This window comes from Pteropus medius, unplaced genomic scaffold, assembly GCF_902729225.1.
Source record: "Pteropus medius unplaced genomic scaffold, Ma_sr-lr_union100, whole genome shotgun sequence".
NCBI lineage: Eukaryota > Metazoa > Chordata > Mammalia > Chiroptera > Pteropodidae > Pteropus > Pteropus medius.
In genome coordinates this window covers 81,165-99,803 of record NW_024348532.1, presented here as the reverse complement: position 1 = coordinate 99,803, position 18,639 = coordinate 81,165, and the positions used below count along the sequence as shown (strand labels likewise).

At 50.2% G+C, this 18,639-nt stretch overlaps 1 protein-coding gene and 1 pseudogene across 2 annotated transcripts; one reads left to right on the top strand and one right to left on the bottom strand.

Moving 5' to 3' along the window:
• Window positions 1-3,771: 3,771 nt before the first annotated feature.
• On the bottom strand, window positions 3,772-4,984 carry LOC120616467 (Y-box-binding protein 1-like; annotated as a pseudogene).
• Window positions 4,985-14,061: 9,077 nt separating this feature from the next.
• On the top strand, window positions 14,062-18,587 carry CDC42EP5 (CDC42 effector protein 5). 2 transcript variants are annotated; one of them, XM_039879843.1, is made up of 3 exons: window positions 14,062-14,411; window positions 14,600-14,764; window positions 18,055-18,587. In XM_039879843.1, exon 3 carries the CDS (start codon window positions 18,055-18,057, stop codon window positions 18,514-18,516), a length of 462 nt encoding a protein of 153 aa, XP_039735777.1. In that variant the 5' UTR covers window positions 14,062-14,411; window positions 14,600-14,764; the 3' UTR covers window positions 18,517-18,587. The 2 variants fall into 2 exon arrangements, with proteins under 2 accessions (XP_039735777.1, XP_039735776.1); XM_039879842.1 differs by having other exon boundaries at window positions 14,088-14,411; window positions 14,626-14,764.
• The last annotated feature ends 52 nt before the right edge of the window (window positions 18,588-18,639 follow it).

The window sequence follows — 18,639 nt, the reverse complement described above, 5'->3', positions numbered from 1 at the left end:
AACCATAAAATTCTCCCGACAACTTCATGCTATTATCGGACAGCGAGTGGCACAGAGAGATGAATGGCACATTAGAAGGACACTCAGTCGGGCCCCACCTGCTGTCCAAGACAGGCGGCACCCTGCTCAGGCACGATGCCCTTGTCTCTGTCCTGTGACCCTGGGCTGTGCTCTGCACATGCCCCTGCCTCCCAGCCGGCTCCAGTTATTTCTAAATTGAAAGCCCTAAGTGTATAGAAGTGAATGTTCCTAAGAAACAGTTATGTTGTCCAAACATAGGTGTATTGGGTCAGGGGGCGTGCTTCGTGGAAGGCTGAGTTTTCAAAGAACCAGATGGGTCTGCGCCGGTGGCTGGATTCCCATCTGGATTCTCTTCTGGACCCTGACGGGCGTCCCTGGGTCCATTTGTGGCCAGAGCGCAGGCGCCGTGACTAGGGAAGGTGGTCTCAGAGTCCCTGTCACTGACTATAACGTACTATCATGACCTCACAGGGGAGGGGTTGGCCCCATGAAGAGGAGACAGGAGAATCAGGACAGGAGGGGACGACCTGAGACTTCCTGGGGTCACGGCCCAGGGAGCAGCTGCTGAGGCTGCAGCGCCAGGCGGGCTCCCAGGCAGGGCTGGGTCCTCGCAAGGGACTTCCTCAGTGTCCTGGGTCAGCAGGTGAGGTCTGACTGAGACAGGGGAGGGGTCTGCAATGCCAGCTGTCGTTTCCTCCTGGATGGGTGGGACTCAGCCTCTCCAGGGCACAGACATGCTCTCCCCAGGCCTCACGCTCAAGCCCAGGGAGACGCAGTCCAGTGGTCACTGTGGTCCAAGGAGGAGAGAATCGAGCTGTCGTGTCTGCCATCCCTCCAGCACCGAGGCCCATGTGCTTCATGAGCTTGGCCCAGACCTCCGTATCCCCAACCCAGCTGATCCGGTGCTGTAAGAAACAGAGGGTCCAGACCGTGGGCTGTACCCTGGGACTGAACCAGGAAATGGCCCTGAGGATTTGGGCAGTGTGGCCACAGCGGACGGTGCCCCCACATGCCGCAGGGACCCTGGGGACTGCGGTCACAGCCACTCCCCTCAGAAAAGCCTCTCTCGCTCTAGGGGAAAACAAGCGCCTTCCATTCCCAAAGAAACAGGAAAAGGCAGCTCATCCTCCTCTGCTGATACCACCCCTGTGCAAAGACAAACATAGCAACTGCCCAGTGCCACTTACTGCCCACCAGTGGTCACACGTGCTCGTAAGTCCATCATTGATCTGGTCTTCCTCAGGAGCTGCCCCTCCTGATAACAGGGAACACACACACTCACACCCACACCCACACACATGGACACACACACATACAGTCCTTCTCAATCATTGCCAACACCCATTAGCTTGAATTCCATCTTTCAGGGTCCCTCTGTCCACGTTCCTGCCCAGGATGGTGTCCGGGGTGGAGGGAGTGGGTGGTCGATGTGACCGTTGGGAGTGGACGGTTCTGCATCCTCTTGCTGGCCCCTGGGTCTGAGCCGATCGGGTCTCTGGAGTTTGTTCACCAGCTTGCTAGAGACCCTGCTGAGGTCCGTGCCCAGTGCTCCCAGGGTCCACCATCTCTCTGCTCCCTCAGGGCCTAGGGACCCTTCTGGTCATCTCAATGTCCACTTTGTCTCAGAGGTTCAGTGGCTGTGTCTGAGCATCCACTCCTGGTCTGTTTGGTCCAGGCGTGGTCTCCCCTCCCACCACGGGGACTCCCATAGCTTCTGGTATTCCCCCCACCCAACCCTTAAGAGAATGTGGGGGGGGCGGGGGTGAGTGCAAGTTAGACCCCTTTCCACCTGGCTTCACTGAGCCACCAGGAGTGCTAAACGTGGCTCGTCCATCAGGTGGCGCCTAGGGATCCTGGAGCAGGAGGGACATCCTTCCAGGCAGAATGGTCCCTGAACCTCAGGGCCCTATCTTGGCCCCTGTATCTGCAGGTTGAAGGATCCAGAAGGAAAGATTGGTCCTGATGTCCACACTTTGGTCCTCTTCCCGGACCTGTCTCCTCTTCCCGGACCTGTCTCCTCTTCCCTCCAAATCCCGAGATGGAAAAGTTTGGGGCTTTGTTTTATTTAATTTCCCCTAAACCGTGTCTCTCCCCACTGCGTCCTCACTGCCTGAGTCACAGGACATCTTTTCACTGGAGCAGACGTGGACCTAGTCAGCTGTCCCTACTTGTGGGGATGATAGACTATTCAGGAATCCTTTCCTACAAATGCAGCTTTGTCACCTTGTCCCCTGCTGAGAGCCCTGTGCCCACCTGTCCACCTCAGTCTGAGTCAGACAGGCCAGAGTTTAGGAGAAATGCGTCATCTACCTGTGATGGTTACTATATGTGTCAGCTGAGTGGACAAAGGGGCCCTGAGAGCTGGGAAAACATTATTTCTGGGCGGATTTGGGAGGGGTTTCTTGAGGAGATTCGCTTTAACTCAGTGGGCTAAGGACATCAGTCCTCCCCATGTGGGCTGCACCACCCAACCCCCTGAGGTCCCTACAGAACAAAGGGGGAAGAGAGTGCGCTCTCTCTCTCTTTCTCTCTCTCTCTCTCTCTCTCTCTGTCGATATCTTGAGCTGGGACATCCATGTCCTCTGCTCTTGGACATGCAGCTCCTGGCTCTCAGGCCCAGGGACTGGACCGAGTCACACCGCCGGCTCTCCTGGTTTTCCCGTGTGCACACGGAGGATGGTGGGGTTCAAGTGTCCATGACTCGTGAGCCTATTGCTGGACTAAATCTCCCCTTATATATATCTAAGTAAGCTACATCTCAGAACCTATTTGTTCTGTTCATCTGGAGAACCCTGGTTAGTACACTAATAATTGAAAAGTAGGAGAAAGAGACAGAGACAGAGGCAGAGACAGAGATGGGGGAGCGAGGGAGGGAGAAAGGAGAGAGAGAAATTCAGTATAGGACTTATCCCAAGAAAACAAATATAAAAACTATAGGTTTAGGAAACATCTCTGGAGGAAATTAAGCACCGTACAAATAGAAAATGAAAGATCAGCACAAGCTAAAATTGACAAGGGAGGCCGGGCCCCACCCTCTCTGAGCCAGGACAGAACCTCCCAGCTCAGGAAATGGAGCCTGTCCTGGGGGTCAGAACACTGAGTCGGGCCCCCCCTGTCCCTTAGAGCCGACCGACCTCGGGCATGTCCATTAATGTTTCAGACTCTGGTTTTTTCCAGGGAAAACAGAGGGAAAAATAGACCGTGCACAGGGATTCACTGTGCTTATGTTTGCATAGAATGAAAACAGTGATCATGCTGTGGTAAGAGCTGGCTGAGTTTTCGTTGAACTTTAAAAATATAGGGTTTTTTTTACTGCATAATAACAGTTTTAATATTAAGCCTGTAACAGACATGTAGATTTCTTCTTTTTTCTCCCCTACAAATATTTAAGACTTTATGAACAGGAGCTTGCAGTTGACCTTTTTCTTTCTTTCTTTCTTTCTTTCTTTCTTTCTTTCTTTCTTTCTTTCTTTCTTTCTTTCTTTCTTTCTTTCTTTCTTTCTTTCTTTCTTTCTTTTTTTTCTTTTTAAATCAAGTTGCAAACTTTTATCACAAATGAAAAATGAAGTTCTTAAAAATCTCAACCGGACCAGATATGAAACAATTTAAAAATCTTTAAAGATGTATTGAGAAAAACGAGGCTTTCTTTTTTTAAACACGTTTGTCAATACTAAAAAAGAGATGTCTTTAGGTAAAAATAATAAAAACCCCATGCCGCATAGATAATGCAGATAGTTCTAGTTATCTGGTGAACGGGCAAAAAAGCAAGCACTTAAATTAAGGTCTTTAGCTCCAATCTTTGGTAAATTTCTTATTGCTGGAATTTCATATTCCGTTCTTCCTGTTGGATGACCAAACAGGATGACGGTAGAGATGGTAAGCCGGCTTTTACTCAGCCCCGCCCTGCTCAGCCTGGGGTTTGAGGAATTCTCAGCTGGGGGATCTGCTGCTTTTGTCTCTTTGCCCTCTTTTGCTTTAGGGCATCTGCGTCGGTAACTGAAGTTACGGCGGTACTGACGTTGAGGTCGCTGCTGACCTTGGGCCTCATCTCCTTGATTTGCCTTATCTTCTTCATTGCTGTCCTCTCTAGGCTGTCTTTGGTGAGAAGGGCCTCTGCGGAATCGTGGTCTACAGCCTCGATGCATATTCTGTCTCACTGGTCTACCGCGTTCTCCTGCACCCCGGTTATCAGCTCCCTGCGTCGCTTCTCCTTGCACAGGAGGGTTGGAATACTGTGGTCCACGCCCATAGGGGCTCCGCCCATGTGTTGTAAGGTGGGAACCCTCGCCTGCGGTAGCGCCGGCGCCGTTGGGCCTGGCCTTTGGGAGCACTCTCGGATCCCTCATTATTCCCCGCACTCTCAGTATTCTGGTAATCCTGCAGGTAACCGCGTAGACCCCCTGCGACGCGGATAGCGTCTATAATGGGCGCGGTCTGCTGCGTGGTTACCGCCTTGCACTGGAGCTCCGCCAGGGCCTGTAACACTTGCCGCCTCTGCACCCTTCTCCTTCGACAACGTCACGCTCCACAGTCTCTCTGTCTCCTGCACGGCCGACGTACTTCCTGGGGTTAGTCTTCTTTATGGCAGTCTGGTGTACAGATACATCTTCCTCGGTATCGTTCCTGCTGATGAAACCATATCCGTTTCTCACATTGAACCATTTTGCTGTTCCCAAAACCTTCGTTGCGATGACCCTCTTGTCCCCGCTGGCCGGCGCCGCCGACGTGTGGCCGCGGGGGTCGCTGCTCCCTGCGCGGCTGCTGGTGGGGCGGGCTTGGTGTCCGCAGCGCTGAGGGCGGGGGCGGCGGGCGGCTGCTGGGTCTCGGCCTCGCTGCTCACGCTCGCGGTGACGGTGGCTGGGGCCGGCTGCGCAGCTGCGGCTCCGCCCGGGGCGTGATGGTAACTAGGCCGGCGGCGGCGGCTCGGGGCTCTCTGGGGTCCGCTCTCCGCTCGCGCTGCGGATCAAACTCTCTCGTCTTTTCTATTTAAAAAAAAAGGCGCAAAAATTAGTGAGAACGAGAAGCTAGCGCCCTCTAGCGGGCCTCGGCAACGTTCCTTTCTATTCTGACCGCAAACGGGCAGGAGGACACGCGCCCCCCGGAGCCGGCTCCGAGCTCTCCTGGCGGTGAGGTCCCACTCCGGGGTCGTGGTGGTGCACATCTCAAACGTTTCTTTGTGGCGACAGCTCGGGGCAGCCTCGCTTCCAAGCCCTGCAGCAATCGGCAACCTCGCTAAGTAGCCAAGCGGGCGGTCGTGGACAGGACCCAAATCTGTGCGGACAGATGTTAAGAAATAACACAGGGGACACACGGGAAAGGCAGGAGAGATGGTCCACGTGTTCCAGGATCGGGGTGAGGATGACAGGGAGGTGTGAGGGCTGGGCGGACTCGATACCTGGTAATGCGGGACAGATTGTGGTGGAAGCTCAGCGACACAGGCGCCAAGGCAGCCACACCCCGTCCCTGGCCCGAGGTCTGCTTCCTGCCAGGATGTGCATAATTGGAGGAGTGTAACCGTCACAGCCAATGGACCCCAAAGCATAGTGACTCCCCGGGGGTAGAAGACAGTTTCCCAGCCAAGTAAACAGGTGAAAGTCACTCAGGCTCAGCAGCAGGAGTGGTTGGCAGGAAATTGGAGGGACAGTAAGGCTGATGGCCGTTGAAGAACTTATCGCTGACAGTTCCCAGGAGGAGGGAGCTTTGATGTGGTTTGCAGAAGAAGGAACGGGTGGGTGGCGGGACAGGGGAGCAGGCTCAGGAGCCACTGTTTAATCATTTCAGTGGCTCTGAGGTGGAGGGCATGATGCTAGCTGACTGATGAGTGTCCTGGAGCGTTTAGGGCAGATTGATAGTAGCCCCAAGTGTGAACGCCTCAGAAAAGAGATGGGGGGCGGGGTCAAGACTGGCTGGTTTGCATTTGAAAACTGACCTCAAGAAGAGGGTTCTTGCTCAGGAGATGGGGCAGTGAGGAGACAGGAGGCATGTTATAGGGTCACATAGGACAAGGAGAGACTGGCATATGCCTGTAGGACACAAATTTGCAGACGGCTGGAACATGGCTTATCCAAACAGGTACAGAGGCTCTCTCCCACACAGAGTCATCCTAAGAACTTGGTGCCACCTTCTACTTGAGGTTTCCAGGGTCACCCAGGACATGGGTATCTGCCAGCAAAGAGCAGAGCAGTGAGTACCTTGTGCAGAAGAGTTTATGGGACAGAACTGTTTTGGTTGTCTTAGTGTTCACTTTGTCTCAGGGGTTCAGTGGCCATGTCTGAGCATCAGCTCCTGCCGCATCTGGTCCAGGTGAGGTTTCCCTTTACACTTCAGGGCCCGCATGGCTCTTGGTATCCTCCCCTCAACTCTGAAGGAAATTGGGGGGCCGAGTGCAAGGTAGACCCCATTCCAACTGGCTGCGCTGAGCCACCAGGAGTACTAAACATGGCTCGTCCATCAGGTGGTGCCTGGGCACCCTGAAGCAGGAGAGACTTCCTTCCAGGCAGAATGGTCCCTGAATCCCATGACCTTGTCTTGGTCCCTGTGTCTGCAGGTTGAAGGATCCAGAAGGAAAGATTGGTCCTGACATCCTCTCTTCTGTCCCTGGACCCATCTCTTCCCACCAAACCCCCGAGATAGGAAAGTTCAGGGCTTTGTTTTTATTTAATTTTCCCTAAACTATGTCTCCCCACTGCGGCCTCATTGCCTGAGTCACAGGATGTCTTTTCACTTGAGCAGACATGGACCTGGTCAGCCGTCTGAGCTGCTTGGGGAGATGGGATAGAATACTCAGGAATCCTTTCCTACAAATGCAGCCTCTGCACCCTGTCCCTTGCTAAGAGATCTGTGCCCACCTGTCCACCTCAGTCTGAGTCAGACAGGCCAGAGTTTAGGAGAAACGCACTATCTATCTGTGACAGTTACTTTATGTGTCAGCTGAGTGGACTAAGGGACCTTGAGAGCTGGGAAACACTATTTCTGGACATGTCCAGGAGGGGTCTTTGGAGGAGATTGGCTTTGACTCCATGGGCTGAGTGAAGAAATCAGCCCTCCCCAATGTGGGTGGCACCACCCAAAAACCTGAGGCCCCTAGAGAAAAAAGAGGGAGGGGGTGCATTCTCTCCCTCTCCCTTCTTGAGCTGAAAGAGGGGTGGTAATGGAGATGGCATCACTATCACCCCTAGTGACCCACTAGCAAAATCTTTGCTTCCTGTGCCTGTGACCTTATGCTCTGCTCACCTGGAGGACTTATTTCCAAGGGCCAGGAGATGCAATAATTATTCTAGTGAACATGAATACTGCTGGCTGTCCATTTGGGCTCCTTGTGCTTCTGAATCGACAGACAAAAGAATGGCGTTAGCTTACTGGTGGGGTGTTTGGTCCTGATCACCCAGGGGGCATTGGACGGTGGAGGTGAAAGTGAAGAAGAGTGCATCCGGGACACAGAAGATTCCTCACCATGTCCTATGAGTAAGGTCAAGAGAAAAGCACCACGATCCAGTCCAGGCAGGACTACTAGCAGCCCAGACCCTCCAGGAGGAAAAGTAGACTTGGGTCACTACACCAGGTAAAGAAGCGTGACCCGCTGAGGTGCTTACCCAGGACAAAGAGAATATGGAATAGGTAGTGGAAGAAGGCAATTATTAATACCAGCTAAAACCATGGCACTAGTTACTGAAATGAGGGCTGTAGTTGCCATGAGTATTGCTTCCTTATTTTGTCATGAATATGCCTATATCAATATCTGTATCTCCCTTTGTTTTCTTCCCTCTTTTATCCCATATCATGTAACATTAAGATGTATTGATTGTATATCATGGAATTTAAGTATCGTTAACTTTACTTTGTAGTATTTCAGTTATGGGATTTCAAGGAGAAGAGTAGACATCACCAAGATTTTACATCCTCTTCTGGAGAAAGGGCCAGTGCATTTTTCATTGTATGCAAGATAGTTGTATCATGCTAGGTGGAAGTGTGACCTTGTTGTTGTCTTTATCTGGAGATTACGTGTGGTGTAAGGAGATTCATATGTGTGCCAAGTTGACAAGAGGTGGACTTGTCACGGTTAATTCTCTGTGAACTTGGCTGGATCGGGGTCAACGTAGTGGTCAAACATTATTCTGGATATTTCTGGATACAGTGGTATTTCTGGATACAGTGGTATTTGTGGGTAGTATTAAATCAGCAGACTTTGAGTAAAGCAGATTGCTCTCCATAATGTAGGTGAGCCTCATCCAATCAGCTGATGATCTGAATAGAATGAAATACTGACCTCCCCTGAGGAAGAAGGCACTCGGCCAGCAGATAGCCTTTGGACTTGAACTGCAACCTCAGCTCTCCTAGGTGACCAGCCCATCCCTCAGATTTTGAATTTACCAACCCCCCTAATTGTGTGAGCCAATTTCATTACATACACACGTGCGTGCACACACACACACACACAATGGTTACACAAGACTGTGAATGTATCAAATGCCACTTAATTGTGCACTTTTAAATGTTTAATGGTTGATGTTATGTTTTGTGAACTTTACTGCAATAGGGAGGAAAAAGGAATGATGAAGTGTTTGTAAAGCAGGCAGCACGGCCCTGACAGTTTATGAGGGCATCCTCATTATACTCACAGTGTTACACTCACAGCATATGCAGAGAAGACTACATTAAGACCAAGCCAAGTCCAGGATAATTCCACTTTGGCTTCCTCTCTGCCTGCCCACACGTAGAGTGAAAGTGCCTTCTCCAGACAACTGTGGTCAAGCTGACCATCATCTACATGTTCAGCTTCCTGGCCTCGTGAAAAATTCTGGCTCCTTCTCTGGATGTCCCCAACCCACCTGGACCTGTATCTAGACACCCTCACTAATTCACCCACTAGGACCCAACCCCAGGAGGGTGAGGGGCGGGGGTGGGTGGGGGTGTCTGCCGGCTCTGTCCATGGTGCTGACTGGGACTTTGAATTCGGACCCAATTTCAGCACCATGGTTAGAGTCTGAAGGGGCAACCCTCGCTTCCACTGTTTCTGATAACCCAGTTGGCAATTTTGCATTAGCTAAGCCCTCATCTTTGGTCGTCCTATATAGTCTCTACTCAGGGGTCTAGGAAAAAGCACTGTCATCTATAGAGCAGAAGGATAAACTGGAAAAATACTAGGGGATTGCAGTAGCTGACATTAATCCAGACTCCCCTCACAATCCGTGGATCTCGAATACGGATAGAATCCGGAAGCTCCGTATGAGGACCCCACATGCAACATCGCGACGGCAGGGACTGGATGGTGTCCTAGAAGACTAGTTCTCCCCTGTTTACTTCAGAGTGTCTCTTCCCAGATGACGCTCAAGATGCCAGCCATTGGGCGTGACCAAAACATAACAAATTGGGGTCACGCCAAACTGGTTTCTAATCTATAAGTGCCTCTTGCTAGCTCTGTGTCCTTGAGACATCATTTGGCCTTTTTGAGGCTCACTTAGCTTTTCTATAAAAAGGCAGTGATAATGGCATTGGCTTTGTAGAGATGTTTGGAGGACTGAAGGTCAGAGGTTGTCATATTGTGCCTCTTGTCAACTGTGTAACTTAGAGAAAGCCACCCACGTGCTTCTATTCTGTCATCTATAGAATGATCATACCAGTACCTACTTCACAGGTTTTTGGTGAGAAACTAATTTATACCTGTGAGGTGCCTGACACAGCTAGCACTCAGTCAGGGCTGTGAGTTGTTGCTGCTATTAACACCGGTATAACCACCATCATATGCCTGGACACAGCTCAATAAACTGCCTGTGGTCAGTAACAATTGCTGCTTTCACGAATGATTGTGGGAATTGCTGTGAGGACGCTTGGACATCTGACATACGTGAAGAAACTTATGCTAAGAGTTGAAAAGTGACGTGCCTTGGGCCATGTGGCAAGGAACCAAAGCCAAGCCTGCCTGATGCCAATGCATTAGCTAAGTCACCTAAAAATTAAAGTAAATAAACTTTAAAAATGAAGAAAAACTCTCTATGTCTCAGTTTTCCCATCTGTAAAATGAGGATAATAATTCCAACCTCCCTCCCCACAGAGTTATTGCAAGAATTAAATGAGCTTACATATGGAAAAGGCTTAGAACAGCTCCTAGAAGATTCTAAGCACTCAATAAATTTAGATATTATTATATACCTTTTTTAAAATGCTGAAATAGGCTCAAGTCTCCTTTTAAAATTTACATGTAGTAACAATGATTGAGTCCCAAAAGAAACTGCTAAGTAAAAAAAAAAAAAATGTGGTAATCTACAATCATCCACAGAAGTTCATTTGTGTATGTAAGATATGTTTTCTTTGAGCACCATCTAGGTCAGTGGCTCTTACCCAGGGGCAATACTCCGACAGGGACATTTGGAAATATTGTTGGTTGTCACATATGAGTGGGAGTGTGCAGTGTTACTGGCATCTGGAGGGTGGAGCCCAGAGATGCCACAGACCACCCAGCAGTGCACAGAATGCCCCCACGGCAGATAGTCCATTCCAAATGGTGACAGCAGGATGGAAAAATGCTGGTTTGTGAGTTTGTGAGAACCTGGTTAGTTTGGGAGGTGTGCACCCCAAACTAATTTCAGAGGACATATGAATTGGAGAAAGTTACTAAAACCTTATTAGTTCAGTTTTTTCCTCTCAAAAAATAAACAAAATTATAACAAATGTGTCTAAACCAACCAAAGAAACAAAACTCTCTGAGTCCCACCTCTCCCTCCAAACATACCATGTCTCTCTCCCCGTTACCCACTGATTTCTCTGCACTTCACCTACAACACACACACACACACACACACACACACACACACACACACACACATCACTTGCCTGCAATCAGGCTTCTGCAAGCTCCGGTCACTTTGGAAAGCTCTCACTCAGGCCATCAGTGACATCTGGGATGTTACTAAGTCCAGTGAATCTTTTTATCCTACTTGGCCTGCATTTGAGACTATAAAGAAGGGGTCCTTGAATCCTCCCTGAGCTTCTGGAACCATATCTCTCCTCCTCCTTTTTCTCTAACTGCTGCCAGGACCTTGCCTAGGTCCTTTTCCTCTTCTTATCTCTCAAATGCCACCCTGCTCAGATGCATCCTCCCAGGCCTCTGCTCTTCCTGCTCTTCCTGCATGCTTCAATCCAGAACTGGATACATAATTAGTTGCATTGCAAATGAAAAATATGAGGTCCCTTGTTTAGAATTATTAATAATTTCGAGTTGGTCACAGCATGATGGTTAATTTTATGTGTCTGCTTGGCTGGGCTGTAGTCTCTGGTCTTTCAACCTCACATGAATCCAGGTGTTGCTGTGGAGGTATTTTGTAGGTGTGGTTAACACGTACAGTCAGTCTACTCTAAATTAAATTTCCCTTGAGAGTGTGGTTGGGCCTCATCCAGTCAGTCAAAGGCCTGCAGAGCAAAGTGGAGGTTTCCCTGAGGAAGAAGCAATTCTTTCTCAAGACTGCAGCATTCTCTCCTGCCTGACTGAGGGTTTCCAGTCTGCCCTACAGATTCTAGGCTTGCCAGCACCTAGCACTGCAAAATCCAACTCCTTGAAATAAATTAGATACATACATGTACATATACATACATATCTTTATGTATCTATAGTTATAGAAAACTTTTACTGATTACCAAGCAGGACACAAATACATATCCATTATCAAATACATACAAACATACATACATACATACATACGTATATGTGTATACATATATAGAGAGAAAGATAAATAGATATGTACATGTATCACTTGGCAATCAGTAAAAGTTCATATTTTTATATATACTAGATATATCTTAACTAGATAGACATCTTCATTCTATATCTTAATAATATATATGGAAATACATGTATACTTGTGTGTATATGTCTCCCACTAGTTCTGCCTCCCTGGAGAATCCTGACTGATACACCTATTATCCAGGTGGGCTCAATCTAATCACATGAGTCCTAAAAGCTGAGCATTTTCTCTGGCTGGATGCAGGGGTAATGGAGCAGATCCGCAAATCAGGGAGATTTCAAGCATCAGAGAGACTCAGCCCGCCATTGTGGGTGGAGAGCCACATGGAATGAAAGAGAAGGACGCAGGCAGACTCTGGAACAGACCAACCCCAGCTGAAAACCAGCAAGAGTGAAGTAGTCCAGTCCTATTACCACCAGGAATTGAATTCAGCCAACACCTGAATGAGCTGGGGAGAGGACTCTCCCAAGTAAGGACGCAGCCCTGCTGACACCTTGATTTTGACCCCAAGAGACCCGCAGGACCCACTCAAACTCTGCCCTACAGAAATTGCGAGATAATAAATGTGAGTGGTTGAAAACCACACGAGTTGTGGTCACCTGTTATGGAAGTGATGGGAAACTATTAGCATCATCCTTGGCTCCTCTCTCTGGCAACCCCATCCCTTTCAGTTCCAAAGTCCGAGGGAACTTGCCTCCCAAAACCCTTTTGGTCTGAACCTTCTTCTTCATCCTTGGGCCCCCCACTCCAACTCAGGCCCCCTCCTGGGGTTCTAGGGCATAGCAAAAATCATTCAAGGAAGCACCAAAGATTCAGTCACTACAATCCACACCATTGTAATGCAGCAAATGAATAAATGCAACAAAAATAAATAAATAACGCATCTATGAGGAACAAAGTATCAAGTTTCAACAAAGACAGGATCACAGGATCCGTGTGACTGATTTTTCCTTTTGCCTCAGGCTCTAATACAGTTCATCATAACCCTAATCCTGTCTTCATCTGAAGTTTTGATATTTTGTTCATTATGGCATTTTTTGCACTTTTAAAAGATATTGCATTTAAATATTATTTATCTTAAACAAAATGCGTTCTAACCATACAATAAAATATTATTCAGCCATAGAAAGAATGAAGCACTGACACGTACTACAACGTAATGAATCTTGAAAAACGTGAGGCTGAGTAAAAGGAACCAGACACAAAAGGCCACATATCAGATGAATTCATGTATATGAAATGTCCAGAACAAGCAAATCCATAGAGACAGAAAATAGGTTAATAGTTGCCAGGAGACCAGGGGAGCAGGGGGCAGGATGGGGCGTGACTGCTAATGGGTATGGGGTTTCCTTTTGGGGTGATGAAAATGTTCTGGAACTAGATAGAGGTGATGGCTGCACAAGACTGGGAATGCACCAAATGCCACCTCAAAATTGTTAATCTTATGTCATATGAATTTAACATCAGTAAAAATAGTTAACAAGAATCTGTTTCTTAAATATATTATCTTGGTTACTGAGTTTTGAGTGACTACTACCCACCCTTAAATCCTGCTCTGATGCGAGTCCAAACCTTGTTCCAGCCGTCCCCCACGTGGAACCTGCGGGAACATTTCACTACCTGGCTCTGAGCCCCATTATTCCTGTTCATACCCTGCCTTGCTTGGTCCCCACAGCCTCCAGGACAAAGCCTAAGTCCAGTGGCTTTCAAGCTGATCTCTCCAAGAAAACCAGGCAAACAACATGCCACCCCATGCCTCAGTGCCCTCTGCTCCACCTGGCCTCCTAGCCTGTTCTGAATTGTTTTCCTCCTTTCCTGGCTTCATAAACTCCCACTCCTCCCTCCAGAGTTGTTCAAGCCGCACTTCCTTGTTATCAGTTAAACTGACTCTGTCCTCTCTAGCCCCACAACCCAACCCAGGTCACAACGAAGCCCCGAAGCCCTGGACTCTGCTTCCTCCATGTCAGGCCCTCCCTCAAACCTGCCCCTGAGGGATGTTTCTAACACCCAAATTTGACCCTCTTGTCATGCGAGGCACAGGCGCTCAGAGATGTATTGACCTGTCTGTGGATGAATAGCTTTGGGGAGGGACATTCAGCCAGGGAAGTCTCCACAGTAGTGTGGGAGCTGCCTCCTGGATGGCCACCTCCATCCTCCTGCCAGTCGCACTGGCTAACCTTATCTATTACTCTGTCTCGGTCTCTGTCTCGGTCTCTGTCTCTCTTTCTCTTGCTCTCTCTCCTCTCCACACACACACACTCCCCCAACAGCTGCAATCTGGAAGAAATTACTCTTCCAAACAGCCAGACTTCCCCAGTTTCAGGAAATTCCTAGCTGGGCAGGGGGAGGGGCCGGGCTGGGGGCGCGCCCCGTACATCCCCCACCCGCTCTGTGTCCTCGCTGCACTCCCAGTCCCGGCCTCCTCCCACCCCCACACTCAGCCCCGAGGGGCCTCAGCTTTTCTTCCACTGCTTTCTAGTCCTTTAAATCCTAGAGGCAAACTTTTGGGGGATAAGGAAGGCTGGGCGGGGCCTGCACCTTAACCCTGTCTGCCCCGGACGGACTGAACTGGACTGGGCGGTGACTCTGCGCCCGTTTGGGCTCCTACCATGGCCCCCGAGAGGGGCTGACATTTCAGTCCCGGTGCAGGTACAGAAGGGACCAATGCCAGGGGTGGGGCCCGGACTCCTGGGTCTGAGCCGGGGAGGGACCAGGACCCTTGACTCCTAGGCTGAGGAGTAAGAGCTGGAAGTCAGCACTCCTGAGGCCTGAGAGAGGAGGGGGCGGAAGGAGGTGGTACCGCGGACCCAGACGCCTGGGTCCTGGTCTCCTTCCAGGTTCCGCAGGATACTTCCTTTGCCAGGTGAGATCCGGCCCGGAGGAAGGAGGAAAAAGGCGCGGGCCTGGGACCAGGAGGCCGAGGCAGGCTCCGAACACAGGACAGCGGGTCCCAACTTGAGCCGAGCCAGAGCGCGCCGGCCCTGCTCAGCGAGAACCGCGAGGTAATTGAGAGGCAGGAGTGGGTCGGGGTTCCCAGTCAGGTCCGCAGGAAAGCAGGACCGACGGCGGTAGAGACCACGGCCGCTGAAGCCCGCGCCCTGCGCAGCCACGTGGCCTCAGGAGGCACACACTGCATCCCCCAGGGCCTGGGTCTCTCCATCCAGGGTTCCCCACCGCCCCTTGCCGCCTCTCCCATGGGGCTGAGAACCAGTCAGGCCGTATCTGGAGCGGGTTATTTCCGTCCTGGCGGGACTGGGTTCAGGAGGGGACACCGGAGAACCAGCTGTGCCCCTCCAACCCCTGCCCCCATACCCCGCCCCTGCAGCTGTAGCGTGCAGGAAGAGGAGGGGGCGGATGAGAGAGGGAGGAAGGCCTCAGCCCCGGGTATGGGGGTGGGTAGGGGTGATGGGGGGTTGGGGAGGCGGCCTGGTCCCATCCTCGCTCTTGCCACAGGCCTGCTTCACGTTTGTCACAGACAACGGCCCCTCTGTAGGAACCTTGGCTAAGTGAAGGGACTTTTTCTGAGCATGACCTCATTGCATCGAGCACAGAACTCTACTCAAGGGTGATTAGGGCCTCTCTTTAAGAGGATGAGAGTCTCACAGAAGTGGACTGACTTGCCCCAAGGTCTCAGAGCTGGCAGGAGAAGAGGTGGCATTTAAAAAAACAAACGAACAAAAAAAATTTTTTTGTTTCATTGTTTTAATCTGGAGTGAATAAAAAAGAAAAGAAAGAAAACCCAACAAACATGGTCATGGGTGTAGGAAATCCTGGCCTTTACATCAAATAAAAACATCTTTTCCATGGGATGCATGCAGCTGGTCCTACCAAGTCCCACATCCAACATTTGCTACTGTGTGACCCAGGGCAAGTCACTTCACCTCTCTGTGTCCCAGACTCCGTGTCTGTCCAATAGACATTATAACCGTGGTCTCCCCATCTTTGGGTTGTTCTGAGGATTACATGACTTTGTTCATCTGTGTGAAGCAAGTAGGTGCCAGCTTGGACCAGAATAAGTGCTCAGGATATAAAACGTCAGCATCATGAATGTATGCTGTGAACGGCCCTAGCACATGGGCATTCTGATTCCCATTATTCATCAGAGTAAACTGAGGTTTAAGCTTGAGGAAGTAAGTTCAGGGTCCCACAGAAAGGAAATGGCAGCCCAGGCGTGTTAGACATCAGAAACCAGGACCTTAATGTGCTGCCAGGTGCTGGAAAATGGCAGTTAGGTCGCCTGGCGGGGCAATAGGAGGATGGGATGAGGGGCGAGCTAGGGCTTTGCAGGGAGAAGCAGTGGCTGAGCAGCCCAGGAGGCATCCATTCCAGGGGCAGCAGTCAGCAGAAGCAGAATTCTGGGCTCTGGAGTCCCATAGAGCTGGTTTTTGTGAACTCTAACAAATCACATTCTCTGAGTGTCTCGTCTGGGGCATGGAAGAATGATCTAAGGTGAGACTCCACTGAGCATTTGCTGTGTGCTGGGTACTGTGCTAAGACTTTCATGGGCAACATCTCACTTGTTCTTGCAGAGACAGCAAGGTATCATACAGGCATCATTCCATTTTCTAGATGAGAAAAATGATGCCAGAGAGGTAAAGTAACTTGCCCAAGCCACACAGTAATGGTCACAGGCAGAGCCAAACCTGGACAGTTGGCTTTCTGAGTTCTGCTCTTTTCACCTATAACTCACTTAAGAGTAAAAATGGCACTAGGAGAGGATGTTTTATTTCAAACTGTGAATTGAGATTCAATAATGAGCGGAAGTCGGAATTTTTTTTTTTAAGTTTAGAATTAAAAATATCCAAGTGCCTACCTAGCATGTTATAAGACTAAGTCTTGCTTCATACAATTTTTCCTCCTTACCCAGAGGGCAGAGGGGAAAGAGAGATGATCATGTGCCAGGTTGAAAAAACATCTATTCATCTAGGTTGGGTCTTTGGGTAGGATAGAGGGCAATTCTCACAACATATCCATGTACAATTATTTTAAATCCTTTTGACTTTACTTTTTTTCCACATGACCACTGATATTGCCAGGGTGCTTGTTACTAAAAGAACAATGCTGGCTGTTTTGCCTTCGTCCAGGATTTTATCAAATCTAAATTTTGTTCCACTGTGGTTTAGGGACACATACTGCACCTGTTCCTCGCGCCCGCCCCCCACTCCCCCCCCACTAGCACTACCAACTGATTAGCAGTATTAGTTTTCTTTGATTGACCTTTTCTATGTGCCCTGCAAGGAAGCTAGTGCTACTTTACCCATTTTACAGATAGGAAGCAGAGATCATGTAATTTTTCCAAATTCATACAGCTGGCAAAGGGTGGGGACTGAATTCAAACAGAAAGATCTTTCATTATAATAACAGTGACTATTATTACAAGGTCATCAAAGTCCCTCCTAGAATTTCATAAAAACAGCCTGCTTTCAGGATGCGAGCAAAGGTTAACAGGCGTTGCTCTTTACCACAGTAGCAAGAGAGGACCTATTTAGTTTACAGTTTACAAGCTACCAGCTTCAAATTGATGCCATTTTGCTATTTTTTAACATAGAGAAATTTCCATCATCATCATCATCATCATCATCATCATCATCATCATCTTGCAAAAAGTGAGACGTTATATTGTCTTTCAAAGTCAGATAATTACAGTTAGGACACCCTGTGCCTGTACACAACTCCCAGGCCCACCCAGAACCTCCCCAGTTGGGGTCTTCCGGCAGGCCTGCGGAGTGACAGATGTGCTCTCTAGACAAAGCCTTAATGGGCCCCTTTGTATATATGAAATCCTGTTACATCTGCGTTGGTATAAAGACAAATATAATCCAGGCATTTAGAAGTAAGTTCAAACATTTCCACATTTTTGCGAACCTCTGGAAGTGTGTGGGCCCTAGGCACTGTGCCTGCTGCACCCATTGGCCGCAGCCAGCCCGGTCTTCAGGAGTCGGCCTGTGAGAGGAGCCGGAGTTTCTGCCAAGTTGGGAAGCACTCCGGAGGGTTGCTTGTTGCCTGGCCTCTGCGAAGCTTGAATGTTAGTTCTTAGTGGAGTCAGCAGCACCGCGTGGTGGTCATGGGCAGATCTAGATTTGAGTCTGAGATGTGAATCAAGCAGTTGCGACCTCGGGGCCTCTGGGAACCTCAGTTTCTCCCCGTGTAAAATGGTAGTCATCCCACACCATCAGCCTCTCTCTATGGAAGGTGTCCTGGAAATGACTAGCTAGGCCTCCGGCTAGAGTCGCAGCAAGCGTAGGGCGCTCCCTCCAGCTGGAGGCCGCGCTGACTCGCCTCCACCCCGCAGATGCCGGTGCTGAAGCAGCTGGGCCCCGCGCAGCCCAAGAAGCGGCCGGAGCGCTGCGCCCTCTCCATCTCCGCGCCACTCGGAGACTTCCGGCACACGCTGCACGTGGGGCGAGGTGGCGCCGCCTTTGGGGACACATCGTTCCTGAGTCGTCACGGAGGGGGGCCGCCCCCGGAGCCCAGGGCACCTCCCGCGGGGGCTCCCCGCTCCGCGCCCCCGCCCGCCATGCCGCAGCCTCTGCCGCCAGCCCTCCGCGCGCCCGCACCCGCTGACCCGCTTCTGTCCTTCCACCTGGATCTGGGCCCCTCCATGCTGGACGCGGTGCTGGGCGTCATGGACGCGGAGCGCCCAGGAGTCGCTGCCGCCAAGCCCGACGCGGATCCCGGCTCCGGGACGCAGCACCCCAGGGCCCGCTGCCGCCCCGACGCGGACCTCGAGCTAGACGACGTCATCGGCCTGTAGGCTCCCGGTTCCCCGCGCTCTTACCATGTGGCACTCCACTTCTTTATACATAAACGGCCACAGTCTGTGTCCCGGTTCTGTCTGTTCACTTTGTACGTGGGAACAGGAGTATGATGGGGTCCC